The sequence below is a fragment of the Vitis vinifera genome, chromosome 2, assembly GCF_030704535.1.
Source record: "Vitis vinifera cultivar Pinot Noir 40024 chromosome 2, ASM3070453v1".
NCBI lineage: Eukaryota > Viridiplantae > Streptophyta > Magnoliopsida > Vitales > Vitaceae > Vitis > Vitis vinifera.
This window is the reverse complement of record NC_081806.1, coordinates 2,741,103-2,767,252: the sequence shown is the minus strand read 5'-3', so window position 1 is coordinate 2,767,252 and position 26,150 is coordinate 2,741,103. Positions and strand designations below refer to the sequence as shown.

Genomic DNA, 26,150 nt, shown 5'->3' with positions numbered 1-26,150 from the left:
TTTCCATCTACATACGGGATTGATAAAAAAAATAATATTCTAATTCGATAAAACAAAAATCTCAAATTCACATTAATAAGTTTGTTTTTTCTCACGTATGATATCATCTTAGTTCAGACAAAATGATATAAAATAAAAAAATAAAAAATCTTCAAAATTAAACTAATATTCAATGTTAACATTTTTTATGGATCCGAGATGCTGCAGATGAAACCGACATGGCGTGTTCCTATTGGAAGCTTCGGCTCAGATAAATAACAAACTATTCTATTAGACACAAGGGCAATTCCGTACTTCCAACAGACTGCGCTCAAGCCGAGTCGTATCAAGCCGATCCGAGAATTCACTGTTACCGCAAGCAGGAATCGCGGTGACATGGCCTCGGGCCGATGATCCAGGCTATTCCGTCACATGCATATAAAGGGCAAACTCGGAAATTCGTCATTTTTTAAACTTTTTACCACTGCGGGAATGCTGCATACACTCCTGTGATTGCTTCTTCCACACCATAGAGGAAGTGGAGAGAGCAAAACGGGGAGTGAACATAGGAAATGACTATTTTTTTTTCTGTCCTCAGGGTGAAAGAATTAATTATTCTTGGTTTTTAGTTTATAATTTCAACCAAATCCCACCATCAAGCATATAACGACGGCCGTGCAACTGCAGCTTAAATGTCCATGTGACTACTGTTCCCTCAACTACTTCCTCCACCCCCTTCTCTCTCTACAAATACTCTCTCTGTCACTGTGATTTCACTGATATGGACTTTGGATCAAGGCACCTCTAGAAGGAGAGAATCTTTCTGCTGCTATTGTGTTAAACTTTTCTGTGTCTTTTTTTTTTTTTCTTGGATTTTTTTTTTTGAAATTCTTTTAAAGTCCATGAAGAAATGCAGAAAAGCACAAGACAGCATGTATATCAGCACAATTATTACTATTTTGAAGTTTGTTCTTTCTTAAAAGTAGCTTTACTATAGACTGGTTTTTTGAGCTGGGTCATGGCTGAAAAACAAGCACATCCCACCCTAGGCCAAAAGTGGTGTTGTGTGGTTTTGTTGTAGGTCCAGTGCTGCAGTTGTTTAATTTGTTTGTTGGGGTTGAGGAGCTATCTTCAAAATAAGAGAGGATATTGAGGTGTTTTTGGGGTTAAAAGGGTGAGTGAGTGGGGGAACCCACTTCTTTCAGCCATTAAAGGCGTAGTCTTTCTTGGTTATTTGACAGGAGATTGTTTGATTTTGTTGAAAATTCATGTACCCATTTATGAGATTGGAACAAAGATGATAGTTTTTTTTCCTCTTTTCTTTTGCGGGCTCATTAAAGTGAGTGTTCTGGTTCTGTACAGAGAAGGAAATTATTTACCACTGGGAGTGTGGTGTATGGCTGGTTAGCTTAAAACCCAGTTCCAGTGCTTCTGAGAATGAGCAGCAGAAGCTTCTTTTTCCCTTCTTATCTCTGTTTGTTTTAGCTCCAAAACTATCCACAGATTCCCTTCTGAGTGTGGTTCTTTTATTACTCTGCTGCGAGATCAAGCTGGTTCTGGAGTGATGGTTGGTTGGTTCAAAAGCCAGAAGCAGTCGGTCCAAAAGACACCCATCTGGGTTACTTTTTTTTGGGATACAAAATCAGGAATTCAACCTAAACACCTGCCTTGATTGATACTTGGGTAGCATTTTTCCACCAAAAAGGGAACTGAGTTTTGTTATCTATTTTTAGGGAGAAGCATCATCTGCAGAGCAAGAATCCATTTTGTAAAATACTTGTATCTGATGGTTTTGGCGGTCTGATTGAGTGGTGGGATTTTACCTTTTTTTCTCTTTCATTTTTAGTTGTGAGAAAAATAAGTCAACTTCAAAGCAATAGACCATGGATACTGAACCCCAAAATCAAGGAGTGCCAGAGAACCTAAGGAACCAGCTTGCCCTTGCTGTTAGAAACATTCAATGGAGCTATGCAATCTTCTGGTCAATTTCAACTAGACAACCAGGGTATTCAGCTTCCCATCTCTTCTCTTTCTTTCTGTTCCTAGTTATTTTTTATTTTTATTTTCCCTTAAACCTGCTTTCTTGCTCCGTATGATATGCCTTCTGAATTTCCACCTAGAATTTTTGTATATAATTATTTTGTCTTCATCTTCTGCATTGTGTATGCACAAGTTTATGGGAAATCTTTAGAAAATGGGGAGCTGATTACATTTCGCCCACAATGAATAAATAAATCAAATAGCTTTATCCTCTTTTCCTCTTGATATCAGCCTCAGGATTTAAGTATGGTATATCTGTCATGTAAAGTGAGGTATAATGTAGTTCCTGTACAGTTGAAACTGATGAAATCCGCCACTCCTTTTAATCTATCATTTGTTTGATCTGCTGATTTCTGAAGGGAATACAATTTAGTGTCATGGTAGCCATCATTTTCCTACATTGTTTCCCATCTTGGCATACTGCCCAGACAAAGATTTACAGGTCATTTCTTCTTTGTAGCATTCTGGAAGATGTTAATGCTGCTTTGTTGTTGCAATGATTTATTTCGGTTTCTTTCTAAGGACTTCTTAAAAATATATTGTTATATTCAGCCCCTCATGGTTATAGTACTAACATGCATATATTTCTTTTCCTGTTCTCATTTATTGCAAATGTGAATTCCTTAGGGTACTGGAGTGGGGAGATGGGTACTACAATGGAGACATCAAAACAAGAAAAACCGTTCAGGCTGTGGAGTTCAATGCTGACCAAATGGGGTTGCAGAGAAGTGAGCAATTGAGAGAACTTTACGAGTCCCTTTCAATAGGTGAATCCAACCCACAACCCAGAAGGCATTCTGCAGCATTATCACCTGAAGACCTCACAGATGCAGAGTGGTATTACTTGGTTTGCATGTCCTTCGTGTTCGATATAGGCCAAGGGTAAATTCTAGCACCACTGCTTCTCTAAACTTGAGCCTTTTTGGCTTATCTTCAAGGTGTTCAAAATCAAAGGTTTATACCTCTCCAGTGAGGGGCTTTAACATCTTTCTGGACTGCAGTGATCAATCACACAGTACCCCATCACATTATGAAGAGGCTCTGCAATCATTTTCACAAATAAACAAGGAAAATTCAGCAGAAAAAGAATAAAAAATCATTCTGCATTGTGATGAGGTTTTGTGTGAATTGTCATTGTTGAGAAGAATATTTGAGTTAACATTTATTGACTGCAAGTTGATAACTCCTTTGTCTTCTATATCTATCTTGGCCTCTGTTCATAAATTCTCGTCTTCCATTTTGGGACCACTGGACCTCAGATCTGCCAAACTACCACATTGCTTTTTGTTGGATTGGAACCTAATTTTACCAGTCATGAATCCTGAGTTCTACTGCAGACAGTTGTTGTGCTGGGTTATTCTTCATAATGTTCATCACAATGATTTAGAAAGAAAATTTTATCATTGTTAATATTCCTCTAAATTGTTCCTCAGATTGCCCGGAAGAACATTGGCTAGTGGCCAGCCTATCTGGCTATGCAATGCTCCTTATGCAGAGAGCAAAGTGTTCAGCCGCTCTCTGCTAGCAAAGGTAGGTTGTTGTTTCTCATCCCTAATCTGATTTAGTTCTAAGTGAATCTTAATTTCTGGGATTTGCTGGCATGCTTAAAATGACCAAACTGAACTTTTCTTTTCTGTTTGTTTCCGTTCAATGACCGGGGCTTGTACTGATTCGTCTTCCTCAGAGTGCATCTATCCAGGTATTGTCATGGTTTCTCTTTCGCCCTGATCCTCATGTTTCTTTAGACCGGCTTGGTCACATGAGTATTCAATGTAGTGATCTTTCTATATAATGCGATATTTGTTCCAAAAATTTCCCTGGGTTTTTAGATATTGTCAACAACACCCTTCCTCCTACTACAAACACACAACACCATTGGCTTTCTGGATATTGATAACATCTCCTGTTTTTTGAGTTGCAGACTGTGGTATGCTTTCCATATTTAGGAGGTGTGATAGAGCTGGGTGCGACTGAAATGGTAACGTTTTTGTGTTAGATTTTGCCTCTGAGTTTTAATCATTTAGAAATTTGTATTAGCATGTACCATTTCCTATGCAACTCACATTCCTATTCATAATTTGCTTTGAAGGTTTTGGAGGACCCGAGTCTCATCCAACACATCAAAACTTCTTTTCTGGAGATTCCATACCCCATGCTGTCCAGGATATCTAATTCCAGAAAGATAAGAGAAGACAAAGACCCTGCTTCTGCAGAGCTTGATCATAATTTTCTCGACACCAACCTTAATCCAGCAGTTTTAGAAGTAGGTTCTCCAAATAACAGCTCAGATGGGTTTGAGCTGAATCAATTGGGAGAGGAATCGATTATGGTTGACTGCTTAAATGGTGGGGGAGCTTCTCAGGTACAAAGCTGGCAACTCTTGGAGGATGAATTCAGTAACTGTGTCCATAACTCAATGAACTCTAGTGACTGCATATCTCAGACCATCATGAATCCTGAAAAGGTTGTTCCTATTTCAAAGGGTGAAAAGGTTAATGATCATTGCCTGGTAGACCTTCAGGAATGCAATAACACCAAATTAACCTCATTGGATCTTCGGGATGATCTTCATTATCAGTGTATTCTTTCATCCCTTTTGAGCTCCAACCAGTTGATTTTGGGACCATGCTTTCGAAATTCCAATAAGGAGTCAAGCTTCGTTAGTTGGAAGAAAAGAGGATTGATGGGTACTCAGAAGCTGAACACTGGAACCCAACAAAAATTATTGAAGAAGGTGCTGTTTGAAGTTGCTCAAATGCATGGTGGTTGCTTAATGAGCTCCCGGGATAATAATGGAGATAACGATGAAATTTGGAGACCAGAGGCTGACGAAATCACTCTGAACCATGTGTTGTCCGAGAGGAAACGGAGGGAAAAAATAAATGAAAGGTTCTCGGTTCTCAGATCACTTGTTCCTTCTATTAACCAGGTAGTTAGAAACTCTATTCCCCCATGTCAATCTCTGTTTAAAGACACTACTCAATGGCTTTGTTTGTGCAGGTCAACAAAGTGTCTGTACTTGATGACACCATAGAATACCTGAAAGAGCTCAAAAGAAGAGTTGAAGAGTTGGAATCTAGCAAGGAGTCAACAGAAATAGAGGCAAGAACAAGCAGGAGAACCCCAGATACTGCAGAGAGGACATCTGATAACTATGGCAACGACAGAGTTGGAAATGGCAAGAAACCTTTGTTGAACAAGAGGAAGGCTTGTGACATTGATGAAATGGAGCCTGATTCCAACCGGGTTTTACTGAAAGATGATTCAGCTGAAAATATAACAGTCAATATGAACGAGAAGGATATTCTAATCGAACTGAGGTGTCCATGGAGAGAGTGCTTGTTGCTTGAGATCATGGATGCTGTAAGCAATCTCCATTTAGATTCTCAGTCAGTTCAGTCAGCCAGCGTTGATGGAATTCTTTCTCTGACCATTAAATCAAAGGTATGAACTCAAGATCACCATAACCATATCACCTTATTTTCCAGGTAAACTATCATCTACGGCGCACCTAGCATGAACATGATCATTTATTAACTTCTAGAAATGCTAAAACTCAATTCTAAGGGTAGTTTCTGACTTGCAGTTTAAGGGATCATCATTTGCATCAGCAGAAACAATCAGACAAGCACTTCAGAGAGTTGTCCCAAAGTGTTGAACCTCAATTTCTAGGTGGTAATTGTAATGTTCTTTGAGTTTCTAGAATCTTTTGCTTCAGTTACTATAAAATTGTGTTGTTGAAAAGCTCTGTAGATCTTTGATCATCATAATCACAAGCTCTAGTTGATAAATCTACAGGTAGAATAGTCTAATGAAGTCGAAGAAACCTATTTTCCGGGTTTTGTATTCTTTTTCCCATGATCTAGGATATACTTCTGAAGCTATAATAGAGGTTAACCGGTGACTTTGTTCTCCTTTTTTTTTTTTTGATAAATAAAAGAGATAAAATTGTATTGAAAAGAGCCGCTAAAACAGCAACTCAAAGTATACAAAGTAGAAACCCTACCCCAACCCCCCCTCCCCAGCTGGAACAAACAGCTGTCAAACATGGAGGAGTAAAAAAAACCCCACCCTCAACAAAAACCCACCCAATCAATGAAACCAACTAAAGTCGAAGGGCCATCTTTTATGAACAAATTCAACTCCGATCAAAGAAAATAAACAAAAAAACTCTTTTAGTTTTTGGATGGACAACACATTATCATCAAACGCAATTCTGTTTCTTGCCTTCCAAACCATCCGAAAAATACATAGGTGATTTTTGTTCTCCATGTACTCCAAACCAACTTCAAGGAAGAATGACTTACTACTAAATGCCTGAAAAATGATATCAAGTTTTAAGGGCGTTTATAATGTCGGCCAGGAGGCTATGAGATATATTTTAAAAATGTGAATTGGATTTAGATCGATCAATATTAAGATGGGCTTAAAGGCACATAATACTGATATTGCTTTAGTCATAAAGTAAAGCAAGCTTACTTTATGCAAAGTTGTTCAAAGGAAAGAGACAGAAATAAATAAATAAAATAAGATAAAGCGGTGTAGAACGTCTGATTAATAATAATAGAGTTGGAAGACTGGATCATTACCATGTATAAAGCAGCCGCAAAGACAGAACGAAAGCATGTAGTAGCAGAGTAAAATTCTTACTGGGGTTGCCTTTCATTTTGGTCAAGAACATGAGCCACATTCTTTACTTCTATTTCTTTCCCTCAAAGGATAAAGGGCTAAAGAAAACACAAACAAATGACCCAAGGCTGAGATCCTGGAGAATGTTTAATCAGCTGCATGGCAAATGTGAATGATAATAAAGGGTGTGTTGAGATATGAGATTGGGCAGACATGATTGGAGGAGATCTAGTACCCTTTTTTTCCACCTTTGATCTTTTCCAAGGCATGTTTTTGCTTTTTCTTATTGTAAAAGAAAGGGAACTAATCATATGGTCCACCAAATCTAGGCAGTGAAATAAAGGAGACTAAGTTTTTGGCGACACAGAGCATCTCTATCACAATTAAAAAACAATGGCTGTCGTAAAAGGGAAACTAAACTCATCAAATGTCAAAAAAAGAAGGGAAAGGAGGGCAAGGGGATTGAGAATCCTTGACTTCTTGGTACCCATTGCATTGAGAATCAGGTTGCTTAAGCTCTATTAAAATCAACCATTCAAATGAGGGATTAACTTATCAAAACATGGTTTACAGCACAAGAATGCCATTACATATAACTTATTGGATCGAGGTCCCAATCATCATCTCCCATCGGCAACCATCTTCTCCAGAAATCCATTCACGGTGGTTCTGCAGTAAGAATGCCCAGCTTCAATATTGGAAGAAATCAGGGTGTATCTTCCATTTCTTTGGCTTTCACCCCTTCAAGCTCTACTTCCTCCTTTATCTGGGTCCCTTTTCCCTTTGTTCACCTGCAAAGCTCCCATTATTTCTCCTCTTTTACAATATTGAGTTTCTTTCACTTGATCGTTTCTTGAATGTTCCCTATCATCGTTCTTTTTATTTATTTCAAAGTTCACTTTCGGCGTATAAAACAATACAAGCATTTGATCAGAGAGTTAAAGCATAATAGCTGAAGAAATCACCAAGGTGGGGAAACAAGGTATGCCATTTGAGTATCCCAATGTATAAAATATAGTTATTTTTATCAAATATTCTCAACTTGTAGATCCTTCCTAAGTGGACAGGAAAATGAGCACCATATATTATCTCCAGAGGCGCCCTAGTCAAAGCAATGAAGTAGAAATAAGAAAACAAGGGAGAAGAAAAAGGCAACCAGATCCACTGAATGACATTCAATTCATATAACACAAAAAGTTGAACTTCAACTTCATTACATATTCTTCCACATACAATAACAATACCAATTTAGTTCCAAAATCCAACAAGATTCTAGACTCAACCTTTCACATCCTAATCCACCAAACTTCCCTCTTTTATTTGCATTATGCCCACTTTGATGCTCACTTACAAGCCAGAATACCTTGGTATCCAATTCAATCACTATAGGCACATTTCACAAGGAAATTATACACAAATTCTATTAGGCTAAGACAGAAGAAGACAGAAGATAAGAAAATCTAGAATCACACAACCGTTCCTGTCTTCTCAGTAGCAAACAACTGCAGAACAATCAAATAAGACCTGCAACAACAGCAAAGAACAAGCAGCATATGTATAATAAACACACATATATGTGCCCGCAGTACAACAGGTAGCTTTATGGTTTCAGCTCCCATCACTTCATTTCAAGTTTCAAAGCTGCAAAATCTTTTACAGTATACCCAACTTTCTCATACTTACCTTCCTCGTTACTCTCTCTGAACTTCAAATATTCCAAGCAAACAAATGGCTTGTAAATCCTCGAGTTTCCTTCTCCCACGATTTCATCTGGTGCCAACACCACCTTCTCATCCTCAAAGCACCAAAAGAAAGCCAGAGAGAGGCGGTTCACAAATCGCTTCAAAACAACCCGGTGTTCAGATGATCTTAATCGTCCATTGCTCCAACCCTGCATCAGATCTCCAATGTTAACTACAAGAGTACCCTCACATGGGGTTATGTCTATCCATTCCCCTCCCTTCGATCTCATTTGAAGCCCACCAATTTCATCTTGATAGACTATTGTTATACAACTCATATCAGTGTGCATTCCAAGCCCTTCAACCTCTTCATCTTCCACACACTCGGGTGGCGAGTAGTTCACCAACCTCAAATACCCCTGACAGTTATTGAATTCAGATTCATTAAACTTCCTCTCATACCCATCTCCCAAGCTCATTAATACAGCCTCCACAATTCTCTTTGATAATTCCACCATCTTGCTTCCATATTCTTGCAACGTCTCACTATGAGGTGAAAAAGAAAGTGACAAACAAAACAAACATGAATAAACAGCAAATTGAGGGTAGAAAGAGACTGGAGTGTTAGACATTATTACCTAAATTCAGAATTTTGTTGGTCAAAGAGTTCAGCAACAGAACTCTTAGCAGAGGCCAAGAAGTCTGGTCCAGCTATTCGCAGGCTTTCAAAGAAGGGAGATGCAATAAAACGGGGAGTGTATGTTTTGATGGATGAAGATGGCCCCAGTTTGAGTTTTGAATCTGCAGGAAGGCTAAAGATATGCTTTGAAAGAAGACATACTTTGCTGAAAAGATCTTGGGGGATACCATGATTCATTACATGGAAGAAGCCCCATTCTTCACAGGCTTGAGAAAGAGAAGTTAGAAAAGAGGGGTGAACTGGTTGAGATAAATCTAACACAGGAAGTTGTATGGGAGTCGGTGGTTCATTCATTATCATAGAAGAAAATGCAACAGTTTCTTCTGTTGGGTTGCAGTCACAGGAAGGAGATTGATTACAAATACAAGAGGGTAGAGAGAAAGGATGCTTAATGTTAGTGTTAATTTCAACTTGCTAATCAAGGTCTCGCAATAAGCTCCACCGTGGACAACAATGATAAAGGTACTTTCAACTCTATAATTATTGATTGCCATATATATATTACAATAATATGCATATTTTAAAAGAGCTGGCATTGGGGCACCACCGTGAATACCATTACTGCCCAGGCATAACAAAAAGGTGTTGTTTGTGTGTGCCTACACAGATATATAAATAGGTGGGAAGAAAGAGAGTATTATCTAAATCGACACTTCTAAATATTGGATTTTCCATTAAATCATACCATAATCCCCATGACGATGGATACCACAAACCACAAGCACCACATCACCATCACCGCTGCTACTGGTAATGCTAACGACTAAAACCGTTGACCTAGGACTAGAATAATAGTGAATTAATGATGATTATGAAAATGATAGCAATTATGATGATGAAAATGACAATGATGATCACAAAAACAATGACAATAATAACAATAGTAAATAACTCACGGTTGTACCCTTTAAATCTCAACTGCAACGAGCACAAAATTAAGCATACTCAAAGAACCATAGGTCTGAGAAATGAAGGTTGTTTAAGGGTAACCAAAAAGGTATTCAGCATTACTCAGTTCTCACTAGCAGAAGTTTGAAGTTTTCCTTATGTAGCTACACCTATGATAAACTTCAAATCAGAAAAATTTACTTATTAATCTTGTATAAGAACCATTCATAGGTCCATATATATATATATATATACATATGTTGCACAAGAATAAAAATTCCTTGATACATCAAAGCATCAAAGGGAGAATAATAATTTATCATTGCAAGTTTCCACAAAAGGGTTTGTGGAATTGTCCATACAAAGAATCATGACCTCATGAGAGCTAGGAAATATTGCTAAGAGCACCGATCTCAAGCATTAAATAAAGTGAAATTCCACATGGCTCAATTCTCTTCCCGCCGAGCTTAACTGTATTTCATGTCATGGGAAGGCAACCACTAACAGTAACTATAATTGATTAAAAACCTGCACTTGTATAAGGCCATAGAGTTCCTTACTCGATTTCCATCTAACCATCAACCTCCGACATGGCTTCATTCCCACTCAATTGTTGATGGAGGCTTTGATGTAATGTCTTGAACGACTCGGTTTACACCTCGAACACTATTGCAAATTTTTCTTGCCACATCATCAAGGAACTTGTGCTCAAAATTGTACCTGGTATCACACAATCCAAAAGAGAAAAGAAATTGCATGAGAGAAGAAATACTTTATGGCTAATGTATATTAGCCTCTAGTTAGGCAAGCCAAAAGGCCCAAAACACTGTAACAGCTTCTCTATGTAATAGCTCACTGATACTGGTTCCGGAAGAAAACATGATAAGTGATTATCAATTATCAACATGCCAAAACCTTTATTCACTAGCACAGGTGGCACTGCATCATTCTGAGATGGAGAGCAACAGAAGAAAATGCCTAGATGATGGTGGAAAGAAGGGGGGGCAGTGGTTTCAGAGAGAAGTTCAAGTGTCAGAAAAAGTCCCTTCAATGTGAGATTATACATTAATCTTGTAACACAGTAATATATTAATACATTAAATTAGAAATAACACTGGGCAAAAATTTGTACCACATCATAGAAAGATTAAATACCAAGGAAAACTTTATGTAAAGATATACAGACAGATAACTGCATGAAAGCATGAGTTACACAACAATAAAATGGAGAAAACTCAAAATCTGAAATGTACATCTTTTTAACAGTGAAATTCCCATATTTTCAAACACAATGTCATAAACATACCCAAATAATACATATGAGTTTGCAGAAAGGTAAAGAAAAATGAAGAGCAGAAAATATGTAAAAAAGAGATAGGCTTACCAGTCTGCTGTCATTCCATCTTGACTAGTAACAGCTCTGAGAGCAACAACATGAGAATGTGTTCTTTGATCACCTTGAACCCCAACCGACCTTATTGGCAAAAACACTGCAAAAGCTTGCCAAATAGAATCATAAATCCCAGCATCCTTGATTGACTGAATAAAAATCTCGTCAACCTGAAAAAAAACATTCACAAGGGATGAACACTAGAGGTTGTACCAAGAAAGCCGAGTTTTTACTTCTATGCACAAACACCATATACCTGGCGTAGAATATCCAAGGCATTTCCTTCTGTAACATCCCCCAAAACTCGCACTGCAAGACCAGGCCCAGGGAACGGATGGCGCTGTAGAAATGCCCGAGGAACATTCAAGATCCTCCCAAGTTCACGAACCTTCAACAAAAAATATGGACTGAGTAATATCAGTGCATCATCAAAATAAAGGTCAACTACAAAATTCAATAAGGAAACAAAATCCAAAACCTCATCTTTAAACAGAAGTTTAAGTGGTTCAATAAGCTTCAATTTCATATCCTTAGGAAGCCCTCCAACATTATGATGGCTCTTGATTGTGTGGGAGTGCGTTCTTCCACTTCCAGGTGGTGGGCAAGATTCAATCACATCAGGGTACAATGTTCCTTGGACCAAGTAAACAGGTTTCTTTCCAAATTTATGTTCCAAATCTTGGCCAAATGCATCAAAGCTGGAGATGAACTCCTTTCCGATAATTTTCCTTTTCATCTCAGGATCTACCACACCTTTCAGCTTACTAAGGAATTGATTTGTGGCATCAACACAAGTAACAGGCAAATGAAGATCCCTTTCAAAGGTTTCCATCACACGCTCTCTCTCCTTATACCTACAGGGAACAAAGACCATGACCAGAATTTAAAGGAAGCATACAAAAGTATATTCATTATGGAAGTTCTAGACACAAATATAAATTTAAAAAAGGTTGTTTATCTTCGAAAAACATTCAAGGAGTAATCAATGTTCAGAGCTTTTCAGTCAGAAATAGGTCGCACTCTCACCTCAATAAACCATTGTCAACAAATACACAGTGAAGTCTATCTCCGATTGCCTTGTGAACAAGAGTAGCTGCAACTGTGGAATCCACACCCCCAGATAACGCGCAGATGACATGATCATCAGGCGCAACCATGCCTTTGATCAATTTAATTTCCTCATTAAGGACATCTTCCATATTCCATCCTGCATCAACTCTACATACATCAAAGAGGAAATACCGCAGTGTTTCCATACCTTCTGGGGAATGTGTCACCTACATAAAATCAAAATCAACTCACAATCCAATAATGGAACAACACATGCCACTCTAGAAATTAGAAACTTTCCACTTGAAGTGGCACCTTAAATTAGTTATAGATGCATCTCAAGACTCAAGCGCGAAAAACAATCTTCGCTTCAATGCATTATCTTTGAATCAAATTATACTGTCCAGCATTATACACACAGTAGGAGTCATATAGATTTGAATGTCACCATTACCATGATTATGTCTTATTTTGTGAACATTTTTTTAACCAGAGAATTATTTGGGTTTTTTTAAATGAATAAATAAATAACATGATGCATTTTATCACCCAACAGAGACCAGCAATGTAATTTCTCTGCCATTGAAATAAATGAAATCAGACCCAATTACCTCCGGATGATACTGAAGGCCGTAAAACCTCCGCTCCCTATTCTCAACCGCAGCCACTGCCCCCTGCTGGCTGCGCGCCACCACCTCAAACCCCTCTGGCAATTCTGCGGCCTCGTCGCCATGACTCATCCATACAGTCTGCTTATGGCCGACTTCCTTGGACCCGAACAACCCACAAGCCCTCACGACCTCAATCTCCATCCTCCCATACTCCTGCCTCTCCCCAACCCTAACAATTCCACCCAACCTTTGCACAAGCAACTGCAGCCCATAGCAAATGCCAAGCACGAACACGCCGTTCGACTCCACGTAGTCGACGAAGCCGTCAGGGAAGCTCGGCGAGTTCGGCGAGTGAACGGAGTGGGGGCCGCCAGACAGGATGATGACACGCGGCTTGAGGTCGACAATGGATTTCAGCGACGATGTGCCGGAGATGCACAGAGAGAAGACCGATAGGCTTCGGATTCGGCGAGTGATGAGATGTGTGTATTGCGAGCCGTAATCGAGAATCAAAACTAGGTTTGACTTCACGTTCTCGGGGTCCATGGCAGGGTTAGGGTTCGTGGTCGTCTGCAGCGTTGTGTTTGGATCCCGAGAAAGGTGGGCGGGTTTGAGGGAGGAAAACTAGGGTTTATAACGAACAAGAGCTAGGGTTTTGGGGGTTTGGCGGGAAGTGGGCGGCTGAATATACCTGTTGCACGAAGTGGAGGATAGTATTGGAATCTCAATTTGCAGGAATATTTTTAGCATAATACTGAGAGAGGGTTTATGAAACACCCCGCCAAAACTCTATTTTCCCCCACTAAGTTTTAAATTATTTATGACAAAATTACCCTCAATGGAAAGACTATTTTGTCCCTAATCAATTCACAAGCTCCCTCTTCTATTTCTTCTCATTTTAGAAATTTTTTTTTTTGAAGAAAGCTTGTATTTCAAATTTAGATACATACTTTCTCATATTGGTATATACCAGTTATGAGTGGGAACAAAAAGAAATAAAAAATAGAAGAAAATAAAAATATAACAAAAAACCACAAAGGAATATATTCTTCAAATTGATAAATGATAGTTTTTTCCATTCATAATTTCATTCGTTTATGTACAGAGAATATATAGAGGGTAATCACCATTCTAAAAATGGAAAGGAATGATACAAGGAAAGAATGATATAAGGAAATAACAACTAATATCTTAATATCTCAACTTTCCTAATATCTCAATATTCTTAATATTTCAACTTTCCTAATATTTAAACATTCCTAATATCTCAACACTAAATAATATAAGGAAAGAATGATATACAGAAAGCATTCCTAATATCTCAACACTCCCCCTCAAGTTGGTGCATAGATGTCACACATGCCCAACTTGTCTAAAAATTTTGAGAACACTTGACTTGAGACAGCTTTGGTGAGGATATCGGCCAATTGATCTTCTGATCGAATCTTAGGCAATTCCACAATCTTATCATCCAATTTTTCCTTAATGAAGAATCTATCCACCTCGACATGCTTTGTACGATCATGTTGTACTGGATTATGAGCAATGTCACATGCGGCTTTATTGTCACAAGACAATCGGATTGGTTGCCTAGATAGGTAACCTAAATCCTGTAAGAGAAGTCTTAGCCATAATGCCTCACAAAGTCCTAAAGCCATACCTCTAAATTCTACTTCTGCACTTGAACGAGCGACGACATTCTGCTTCTTACTTTTCCATGTCACAAGACTACCACCTACAAAGATAAAGTAACTAGATGTAGATCGTCTATCATCCACTGCACCGGCCCAATCAGCATCAGTATATACTTCTATACTCTAATGATTAACATTTTTAGCGAACAAAATTCCCTTCCCAGAAGCATTCTTCAAATACCTCAAAATACGCATAACTGCATTCATATGTTGCTCTCCAGGATTATGCATGTATTGACTCACTACACTCAATGCATAAGCAAGATCTGGTCTTGTATGAGCTAAGTACATTAATCTCCCCACAAGTCTCTGGTATCTTCCCTTATCGGTTGATACTTGATTAGGCTCAACACACAATTTCAAACCTTCTTCTATTGGTGTATTAATAGGTTGACATCCCGACATTCCAGTCTCCTGTAAAAGATCTAAGGCATACTTTCTTTGAGACAGAAAAATTCCTTCACTTGATCGAGAAACTTCAATCCCAATAAAGTATTTCAGAAGACCTAGATCTTTCATTTCGAATTCTCTAGATAGATAATTTTGCAGAGCTTTTTTTTCTTCGGGATCATTTCCTGTAACTACCATGTCATCCACATATACGATGAGTGCGGTAATCTTACCATGTTGCTTTTTCAGGAACAAAGTATGATCTGAATTACTTTGACGATAGCCAAAAACTCTCATTGACTTTGTGAACCTTCCAAACCATGCTCTCGGGGATTGCTTCAACCCATACAATGACTTCTTCAATTTGCACACCTTCTGACATTGCTTTTCTGACACCATGCATCCTGGTGGAAGATCCATATATACTTCTTCAGATAACTCGCCATGCAGAAAGGCATTTTTCACATCAAACTGTTGTAATGGCCAATCTAGGTTTGCAGCTAAAGACAATAATACTCGAACTATGTTGATCTTAGCTACAGGTGCAAATGTCTTTGTGTAGTCAATTCCATAAGTTTGAGTGTACCATTTTGCTACCAGTCTTGCTTTAAATCGTTCAATACTACCATCTGCCTTGTACTTCACAATATAGATCCAACGACACCCAACTGGCTTCTTTCCTGGTGGACATTCTACGAGTTCCCATGTTTCATTCTTCTGCAATGATTTCATCTTTTCATTCATGGTTGCTTTCCACCTTGGATCAGCTAAGGCTTCCTGCACACTGTTAAGAATAGCTACAGTAGATAATTGATTTACAAATGACTTATTTGATTCAGACAAACGATGGTTAGACACATAATTGCTCATGGGATATTTGACTTTGGTAAACAATTTAGGTTCATATGTGGGTTTAGGAATACCTCTATTATGACGGTGTGGTAACCGTTTCATGAATGGATCAGGTTCCAAATTAAGAACACCTTCAACAGACGACGATTGGTTTGGTATTTTAGTGAAGACATCTTCGGACCCAAATTGTTGACCACTCATATCCAACTCACCCGCTTCTTGGTTCATTAGTTCAGATTGTCCAGATTCATTCTCCTTAAAGATATGATAATCATAATCGAGAGTCTAAATTTCCTTATGGTACTCCCCCTGAAGTTCAGACTCAGATGAAAAATACATCGAATCTTCATGAAACACCACATCCATTGTAATATACATTTGTCGAGTTGGAAGATGGTAACATCGATATCCATTTTTGTGCAATGCATATCCAACAAACACACATTGCAATGCATGGGAAGTTAATTTGGTGCGTTGGTGTTTGTGTAGATGCACAAACGCCACACAACCAAAAACACGAGGAGGTAGATTTGGGACAGTTGGGGCAACTATGACATTAGTAAGAGCTTGGAGAGGTGTTTGGAAGTTAATTGAGCTGGAAGGTACCCGATTGATCAAGTATGCGACAGATGTGATTGCTTCTCCCCAATAAGATATTGGTGTTTTTGCTGCTATCAAGGAAGCATGAACAACCTCTAACAAGTGCCGATTTTTCCGTTTAGCGACTCCATTTTGTTGGGGTGTATTGGAACAAGTAGTCTGATAAATGATGTCATGTCCTTCCAAATACTTTTGAAGATCAGAACTTTGATATTCTTCACCATTATCACTACGTAGAACCCGAACCTTTGCATTGTACTGAGTTTCAATCATTTTATAAAAATTTTGAAACAACAAGTTCACTTCATCTTTGGTCTTCATCAAGCATAACCATATCATTCTGGTACAATCATCAATAAAAGTAACAAACCAACGTGAGCCACTCAAAGTTGGGACTTTGGATGGGCCCCAAACATCAGAATGTATAATCATAAAAGGAAATAGACTTTTGTTCAAAATTAACGAAAACGAAACACGATGGCTTTTAGCCAATTCACAAATATCACAACGGAAACTAGAAATATCACTCTTTGCAAACAAATTAGGAAACAATTTTTTTAAATAACCAAAGGAAGCATGTCCCAGACGTCGATGCCACAACCAAATTTCAGACTTTTTTTTCTCCCCCTTAGATCCATCTGCCATCAAGGCTTGTTGCAACTTATTTGAATCCTTTGACTGCAAGTCCAAGTAATAGAGTTTTCCCCGCTTAATACCACAACCAATCGTCTGTCTTGTTTGAATGTCCTTAATCACACAAAATTCAGGCAAAAAAATGACAATACAAGATAAGGTTGCGGTGATTTGAGAAACTGACAAAAGATTGTAATCTAAAGATGAAACAACTAAGACAGAATCCAAATTCAAAGTATCAGTAAGAGTTAAGGATCCTTCCCCAATGACTGGGGTTGTGTTACCATTGGCTGTGGAAACATTTTTTTGTGAGGAAGGTCTAAGAGGTGAAACCTGTTTAGAATCAAAAGTCATATGATCTGTAGCACCAGAATCAATTATCCATGCACTATTAATAACAGGTGTAAAAGTATTTAAAAATCTACCACCATGATCTGTAGCAGCTACCAATGTAGAGGTTTTCTCAGCAACATTAGCTTCTGTTTTTATTTCGGCAACAGTTGCAATCGAGGTTTTTTTGGAATCCTTCTTTCGTTGATCACGATTATTATCATTAATAACAAAGTGTTGATAGCCTAAACATGATCTAAAGGTCCATGGTTCAAACCTTCGGTTCCTCATTGTTTTCCTGGTCATACCAAGAGTCGTTGCTTTGAAATTGTGGGATATCCAGATTAGTGGGATCAATCTTATTGCAGTGAGTGCATTTGAAGGGCTTGTCTTAGGATGGATGATCGCTGTCGGACTACCATAGCGACAAAATATCCAGGATTTCAGTTCCATGGTTCTAATACCATCTTCAAATTGATAAATGGTAGTTTTTTCCATTCATACTTTCATTCGTTCATGTACAGAGAATATATAGAGGGTAATCACCATTCTAAGAATGAGAATGAATGATACAAGGAAAGAATGATATAAGGAAATAACAACTAATATCTTAATATCTCAACTTTCCTAATATCTCAATATTCTTAATATCTCAACTTTCATAATATTTAAACATTCCTAATATCTCAACACATATATATATATATATATATATATATATATATATATATATATATATATATATAATATTTCACTTATTATTATTATTATTATTATTATTATTATTATTATGAAAACTAAAAAATATCAAATTAACTATAGTTATTAATTGTTTTCAAACACAAGTTTTTTATAGATAAAATATTATAAATAAAATATATTTTTAATAAATATTTGAAAAACAAGAAAACATGTTGACAATCTTCCTATATGTATTTTTATTCTAAAAAATTATTACAAATAAAGTCAAATTTAAAAATTGTAATTTAAAACTATTTTCAAAACACTTCTGAATAAATCCATAGGGTTATACTTCGTTGAAATGATAGGATATGATATATATATATATATATCCTATAATATAATACATTTGGTAATGATTTTATGAAGTGTTTTGAATATTTATAACATTTAAATTTTTTATCTTTTAAATGTTAGAAATAGTGTTTAGCAATGATTATAGAAAATGTTTTTAGTATTTTTAATATTTGAATGATGAAAAGTTTCAAGTATTACATATTTTAGAAACACTTATTAAAATCACTACTAAACACATTTTAAAAATATATTATAAAATCATTATCAAATGAGTTCTATATAAATGTTTTTGACAACATTTTTATTTGAAATGTTTTTAGAAAAATCACTTATTAAGAACCCGTTTGACAATGATTATATGAAACACTTATTTAGAAAAACACTTTTAATTTTATCATTTATGTTAAAAACATTTTTTATAATCACTCCAAAACGCACTTTAAATATTTTTTCAAAAAAAAATTCAAAATTTCAAAAATTTTAAAATGTGTTAAACTAAAAACACTTCTTACAATTATTGTTAAGCAAACTCTATATTTCATTTAATAAAAAATGTATATCATATAATAATGGGATATGATATTATAGAATATTAAATCTAATGAATATAATATCATAAGAGTATTTTAAGTTATGTTTACATTTAGTTTGTAATATAAATAAAAAAAAAGAATGGAATATGTGTTGTTTTTTTAATATTTAAAATATAAATTATATTACATTATAATATTTTCTATTAAAAAAATAAGAAAATTTTTATATGTTTAATAATATTCATGATTAAAATATTTAAATTTTATAAATAAAAAATTTGTATATTAAGTTATTATAAAAAAATTATATTATGTTATTCAATATATAAAAATAATATATATATATATATATATATATATATATATATATATATATTAATTAATACACATAATTAATATTACTTTACAATATATTTCATAAATATTTTTAAAATTTTTATAAACAATGATTTAACTTTTATAATAAAAAATTTATTTTACAAAATAAGTAATATAAAAAATAAAAATTCAATAAATTTTTTTATAATATATATGGGATATGTGTATTTTATATTTTTATTTGAAATAGTATACCCTATATATAGAAAGGATATAAGAAATGAGATGGATAATTATATTCCATATTTGGTTAAAACTTACCTTTAACTTGATCAAACCCAATTTTATTCTTAGCTCCATGTAGGCATATTTTATTATAATTTTCAATTAGAATTAAGAAAAGTAGATTTCAGGTATTTGATAAAACTTAATATTTATTATTTAATTATTTAATTATTTAAGTTGATTTTAAATTAAATTATACTTATATTGTTATCTTAAAACTTATTATTTAATTATAACTTTAAATATTAAGATTATTTGATAAAATTAACTTAAAACTAATTTTAAATCATAAAATTTATATATTTATTCTTATAAATTATAATTAAGATAAATTTAAAAATAATTTAATTATTTTACTTATTATTTAATTCATATCTTAGGTTAATATTTTATTTAATTTATTTAATAACTTAAATTAAGTTATTTGGTTGGTTTAGTATACACTACTTGTAACATCAGTCGCGTTCTTGACAAATGAGAACTCATCTTAAATGTCAACCCAATCCAACCGGACCAAGTTGTACGTACCAGTTGAAATCTAAGGAATTGCAGATGCTACAGTCCAGACCTAGACATGGAAAATTGTGGAATGACATGGTGAAGAGACAACTTTCTTCACACAGTAGAATGACAGATTTCATTACCAACTGCAAGAATCTGAGCAAATCTATATCATCTCTGATCAGTATTACAAAAACAATTACTAAAGGGTTATCAGTTCACATTCATCATGACAAAGAACAGAACAAAATGGAGAAAGTCCTATGAAACCACCAGAATCCTAATATTTTACAGTGGCTGCAGCTTTCACTTAAATCTATAATACATGGAGCTTGGACCCCATGAACCTACTCTAAACCAAGGAAATCTCAACCCAGATTCAAATCAAAATGTCTTAAGCATGTGATCATACAATGCCTCTGAAGATGCTGGCTGAATCACAAAGATGATCTTAATCCGGGTTTCCTTGTTCAAGTTGCCTCTCTTCAGATTTATGCCGTTTCCAATTTAGACAACAGCACAAGAAAGCAACTTCTGCTGATAAATTAAGCTTGCTGCTCAAGTATGGTTTCTTCTATCAATGCTTCTAGGCTGGTTTCCACTATATTGATAACAATATCTTCAACATCGGTTCGAATATCAAGCCATGCTCCAGATTTTTTCACATCTCTTTGGAGCTGGACTTCCCGTGGCTGAAGAAGGCGCAAATCAACACCTTCCATTATTTCGCGAACCACGTCTCTCTCCGTTAATGGGACTGGCTGGATCTTTGGTTTGATAGATGATAGCCAAGGGAGGTGTCTAAAATAACGGTTGTATACCTCTAGAACAACTTCGTTAATGCAATCAAAGAGGAGCTTAGGGTCATTCCAGTACTCCATAGGTGACTGCCTATCTGCCAAGAGTTCATCACAGTTCAAGCCATAAGCTTGTATCACTTCTCTGACATACTTATCAGCAAATTGATGGTCTTCCATACAGGTGTTTGAATTGACTGCAGGATCCAAAGGACACATCCTCGAAGCAGAACAATGTTTATCAAAAGTAATTTCTAGTTGCATTGGCAGGTCATCTGTAGATGTTCAAGTGGGATAATTCAATTTCAGATCGAAAGACAACAAAACGACTAATTATAAATTCCAGACACAAAATCTTACCATGTTTAGAAATGATGCTTGAGGGGCTAGTGACATCTTCCATGGGAAATGGCTCCAGGACAGATACTGGACTGGTCTGATCTGCTCTATGTTTAATTCCTTCCAAATCTTCTGTTTCCTGGACGCTTGAAGAAGGGCTCGATGGAGGAACACCTAATGAAAATGTTTGCGATTGATCCTCTAAAAGTACATCCTGGAAAGAGCAAATGAAAGGCAGAGGCCATGTGAGAGAGCAATTGAACACTGACAATAATAAGAAAAAAAAAAAAGGACAAAAGATCTTAAAGAATAAAGCAATTTTTACCGGTCCAGAGAACTCCAGATACTCATTTTCCTCACGCACACTGGTGGCATCAGTGCATCGTTTAGATCTGGTTTCAGGTCTGCTACTCAGTCCCAAGGGCCGTTCCAAACAATTACTTTCTCCTAAATGTATTGTATCATGTGTTTTTAAAATATTCACATCGCCTGCAGAAGTTCAGTGGAGTGATCAAGTCATGATATACATAAAACATGGCAGTAAGGAGCATTATAAAACTAAAGATCTTTACCTTCCCAACTACTATCGTCTCTAATGGAACAGATGCTTTCATGGAGTTTGGCATCAGAAAGAAGATGTGGAAAATTTGTCTTTGAGTCAGGAACTTGCAACTGATCAATGGGTTTCTTGATATTAGCACATGGTGGATCCTCTGGATTCTGCCCCAATGGACTTGGGTGGCTAGTTTTGTTCTTTTCTTTTTGAAGCAACTGCCTGTTCTGAAGGTCTGCTTGAAAATTGCTGTAAGGGGAAAATCGCATCTCTGCAGTCACAAAACCATGTTCTGTTTCCCACCGAGGACTGAGCTTAGAAGATAGGTCATATCCAGGCAAAGAGAGTATCGTCCCCAAAGGTCCCAGGACTTGTTTGGTGGAAAAGAACTCATCCTTATCTTCATTGCTTAACATCTCAGACAGATGTCTTTTAGCCTCAGCGTATATGCTAGATTCTTTTTGCTTTGAGTACTTGGCAGCTGATATTTTCAAACTTTTAGAACCGCTTCCACTGGTTGAACCAGTTTCATGTTGAATGCTCAGCCCAAAATCCTTAGGCTTGCCTATGTTCTTCCTCCTCTTGATATCGGTGGAAGATTTGGCAGTATTTCCAATGTCCAGTTTGGCTGAACTCGATGAACTTCTTCCAACAATCTTCCCACCAATCCATTTTCCAACAAACTCTGAGCCTCGGAGGTCATAATAAGGAGGTTTGCACAAAGCATCATCCATTGGATTACAATGCTGCTCTTTTCTGTTTTCCACCATAGCATGTTCCGATCTACTTCTACCATTCTGCGAACCATCTCTCAAGCCGTATTGATGTTGCTGGGAGGGAAACAGTCTTGTTCTGCTTTCAAAATTCTGTGCTCTTGTTAGGCATGGTTTGGAAACTTCTATTGTATGTGAAGGTTGATGATTGCTACTCCCTTTTGATGAGTATCTATCCCACTTGATCTTTTTCCAGAAAAGGTTGTGCCCATTTTTCTTCTGTGACTTTCGAGTATGCTCAGCTCCTTCCTGCTGCTTTGCATTACTAAGTCCACATTCTGACCTTCTGTCTCCTGAGAGTGATTTAGCTGGTTCTTTCCCTGTCTGAGAATCTCGTAAGTCTTGGATGTGTTTCACTAACAGAGAATTCGGATCTTCAAGGAGCTTCAGAAATAATTCCTTGTTTGAATTTAAAACCTCTAAAGCATCCAAGAATTGTTTGGACCGGTGATTTGCCCCATCTTTGCTAAGATATTTACCAACAAATAACTTCTGATTCACAAAGGCCTCAGCTGCTTCACTTTTCTGAGCTAGTAGGAGGTTGACCTCATTAAATTGGTCGTGCTTTGAACCAGTAACACTTTTCTTATTGCCAACACCATGACCTCTATTTGGTTGAGTAAGTCTCTCATGTCTCGAGCCGGCTAAATTTTTCCAACCATGAACGGGTATATCACGAGCTCTAGGATGATCCTTGCTAGCCTTTTTTTGACTTTTTGACGACAGACCAACAAATTCTGGTTGTAGGTGTCCCACTTTGATAGGGGCGATCTGCTTCTTTATGCACTGCCCGGAGGACATCTTGCTCGCCTTATCAGAATCAACTGTCGAAGTTTTGTTCACCCCAACCTAAAAGTTTTTACCATCAGCATCTATGGCACAAACTACTTATTCTAGAGAAAGGACCAGCATCTAGAATTTTGTTTCTAACCAGATGATAGATATTAAAGGAAATATCAAACATAAAACAGAACAAGAAGAGCAACAAGCGTCTAATATACATTAAATCCGACCATGACAGTAGGTTGCTCATACTTACCACTACATGTTGATAATCTTCATCAAGGTTGCTGCCCAATCCGCTGCCTGAAAAAGGAAATTCAAAGCTCAAACTTAACCACATAACAGCATCAGGACCCGATACAAATAGTGACTCGTATCACAGAACAAGAAAGCCTCTTAAGGAAGCAAACAAATGATCAATACATTTCAAGATCCCCTCTACATACTATCATTCACTACATAACTGACTGAAAAATTAGACTAATTTGCTTAGGTCTGTACTAAGATCACATCTATGGTATAACAATGAGACTTAGATCAGATCATTTTCATTTGAAACAACCGAGGAATTCCAACCATCAGTGTGTTTGTTCACATGTCTCACATCTGCAAGGAATTAGGTGGCCGAAAATCGAACATATTAACCAAACCCCATATACAAATATTCTGGTAATTCTCAGAGTCTATGATGTTTCTGTGATCTCTTTTCTATGATGCCTAGTTTTCACTGAAAACAACCTGATAAATGTGGCTGCATCAAAACCTGAGAACACCAATAATTATATAAAAAGATATAAAGAATACCATAAAATTAAAATGTGAAGAGCCCAGAAACTATCCCATGGAAAAGTGATAGTTTCTCCAACATGGAGTCTGAAGCTGTAACAATCCTAAAATCGAATCATATCTCTGACTGGTTGGTAAGAGATTCTGAGATCTTGTCTTGTGATCTTGAGATCTATTTGTGATAAAGATGGAGAAAATTGCACCCAGAAATAAGGTTTGACAGTGGCAAACCACACACAAGAACAGATACAGTCAATGAAAGAATTCCAGAGTCATGGAACTGTTGGGAGCCTCTGTTTGGTTGTTGGGAAAATGCAGGAGCATAAGAAAGGAAAATAAAAATTTAGAATGTTAAGATTTTCAGTCTTCAGCATCCTATAAATAGACAATTTTCACTAGGCCTGATTAAACAATTGGCTACCTTGGAGTTGAGATTTTCACTTTTTGGTCAGAAGAAACAACAAAAATGAAAAGGAGAAAAACAAAAGCAAAAACAAAAACAACAACAAAAAAGGAAAAAAGAGCCTTAAAGTAAATACCCAGTTTCCAGCTCTGCTGTTGACCTCACTTTTCTCAAATTGAGCAGAAACAGGAAACCCAGAATTCAAACTTGTGGAAAACCATGAAAAACTCCAGAATTCAGCTGAATCAACAAAGAAACTGTGTCTCTTGATCGACCCACATGGTCATTTCTTCCATTTTTTGCAGTGAGGAAGAAAGAGAAAGAAAAGAGAAGATGAAAAACAATGGACGAAGAAGAAGGAGACGAAGAAGAAGAAGAGAGAAGGGAAATATGGACTTTAATATGAAATTGACCAGTGAAAAATACACCAGACTCTGAGTCTATGACAACTATTGTCGACTCATCTCTGTCCCATCTAAAGCTTTCAACTCAAATAAATTTTGCTTGTGTTTTCTTCCATCTTCCTCCTTAAATCTCTCCAACTTCAACCATCATTTAACCAACGTTACCAACCCTCTGATCTTTGACATGAGGCATCTCCGCCATTAATAATGGTGGAATTTCGTTCCAAAGCCCGTGTTTCAAATTTTCTTTTGACTCACAATTCTATATTTATTTATTTATTTGTGATACTATATGAATATATTATAGAATTATTGGTTCTGATGTAATAAATGTACATATTGCTACATTAAATCTTGAGAAAAAATTATGTTAAGATATAGTGATAGACAAATTGCCTTGTTTTTCAATCACAATGTAGCAAAATTTTTTTTTTCTTTTTTCATTTTATTTATGGAAAAAATAACCTAAAAAGTAAAAACCCATGTATTTAATAATAGGCTAAAACTATATTTGGTTTCTAAAAAATTCAAAGAAAAATAAAAAGAAAATAAAATAAAGAGAAAAAAAAAAGATTTAAAATCAATAAATACTCTTTTAAACTTTCTTCACTTATTTAACTATTTTTATTTATAGATTAAATAATTTAAAATATATAAAATTCTTATAACCTTAATTATATTTGATTTTTTTTTTATATTTTCATAATAAAACCAAACATCATAATAAAATCGTTTTCCTTATTTTTCTTCTCTTAATATTTTTGGACAACCAAGCATAACCTAAAAATAAATTGATTATAGGATAAATTTATACTTAGGAATTGTAATCCAAAAACGTTTTTAAAATTTACTTCTTATATCACCTTTACAAAAAAAAAAGAGTTTTAGATATTTTTAAAATATGAATAAATTAAATTAAAATTTTATGGGTGTCTAGTATCTTCTTGAGAATTCTATTTATATTCTTTTAAATTTTGGGTTTGAATCTTGTTTCAATTTTTAAAAAAAAAAAGAAAAAAAAAAAGAAGGAAAAATCTACCAAACTTGATTACAATAAAAGCAGGTTTGGAAAGGGAAAAAAGCACTTGGGGTGGAGTGTTAAATACTTTCTTTTTAAAAATAAATAAATATTTGTAAACATGTATATGCAAAATGTACTTGATACATTA

At 36.0% G+C, this 26,150-nt stretch overlaps 4 protein-coding genes across 5 annotated transcripts; 1 reads left to right on the top strand and 3 right to left on the bottom strand.

The window, feature by feature from the left end:
* The first annotated feature begins 579 nt into the window (after positions 1–579).
* LOC100258234 (transcription factor EGL1) lies at positions 580–5,865 on the top strand. Its single transcript, XM_002270203.5, has 8 exons — positions 580–1,984; positions 2,647–2,901; positions 3,453–3,549; positions 3,704–3,718; positions 3,941–3,997; positions 4,109–4,948; positions 5,020–5,463; positions 5,606–5,865. Exons 1-8 carry the CDS (start codon positions 1,863–1,865, stop codon positions 5,675–5,677), a joined length of 1,902 nt encoding a protein of 633 aa, XP_002270239.2. The 5' UTR covers positions 580–1,862; the 3' UTR covers positions 5,678–5,865.
* A 1,278-nt stretch (positions 5,866–7,143) lies between these two features.
* Positions 7,144–10,085, bottom strand: LOC109121740 (gibberellin 20-oxidase-like protein). Its single transcript, XM_019216947.2, has 2 exons — positions 8,969–10,085; positions 7,144–8,876 (listed from the first exon to the last, which is right to left on the bottom strand). The coding sequence occupies exons 1-2, from the start codon at positions 9,328–9,330 to the stop codon at positions 8,267–8,269; spliced, it is 972 nt and encodes a 323-aa protein (XP_019072492.1). The 5' UTR covers positions 9,331–10,085; the 3' UTR covers positions 7,144–8,266.
* Positions 10,086–10,189: 104 nt separating this feature from the next.
* LOC100246139 (uncharacterized) lies at positions 10,190–13,755 on the bottom strand. Its single transcript, XM_019216945.2, has 6 exons — positions 12,970–13,755; positions 12,335–12,585; positions 11,787–12,162; positions 11,565–11,696; positions 11,303–11,478; positions 10,190–10,638 (listed from the first exon to the last, which is right to left on the bottom strand). The coding sequence occupies exons 1-6, from the start codon at positions 13,513–13,515 to the stop codon at positions 10,515–10,517; spliced, it is 1,605 nt and encodes a 534-aa protein (XP_019072490.1). The 5' UTR covers positions 13,516–13,755; the 3' UTR covers positions 10,190–10,514.
* A 6,535-nt stretch (positions 13,756–20,290) lies between these two features.
* On the bottom strand, positions 20,291–25,233 carry LOC100247977 (uncharacterized). 2 transcript variants are annotated; one of them, XM_002270278.5, is made up of 6 exons: positions 24,714–25,233; positions 23,645–23,691; positions 21,852–23,454; positions 21,605–21,768; positions 21,301–21,493; positions 20,291–21,215 (listed from the first exon to the last, which is right to left on the bottom strand). In XM_002270278.5, exons 3-6 carry the CDS (start codon positions 23,404–23,406, stop codon positions 20,689–20,691), a joined length of 2,439 nt encoding a protein of 812 aa, XP_002270314.3. In that variant the 5' UTR covers positions 23,407–23,454; positions 23,645–23,691; positions 24,714–25,233; the 3' UTR covers positions 20,291–20,688. The 2 variants fall into 2 exon arrangements, with proteins under 2 accessions (XP_002270314.3, XP_010660622.1); XM_010662320.3 differs by lacking the exon at positions 24,714–25,233 and adding an exon at positions 24,193–24,699.
* Between the last annotated feature and the right edge of the window lie 917 nt (positions 25,234–26,150).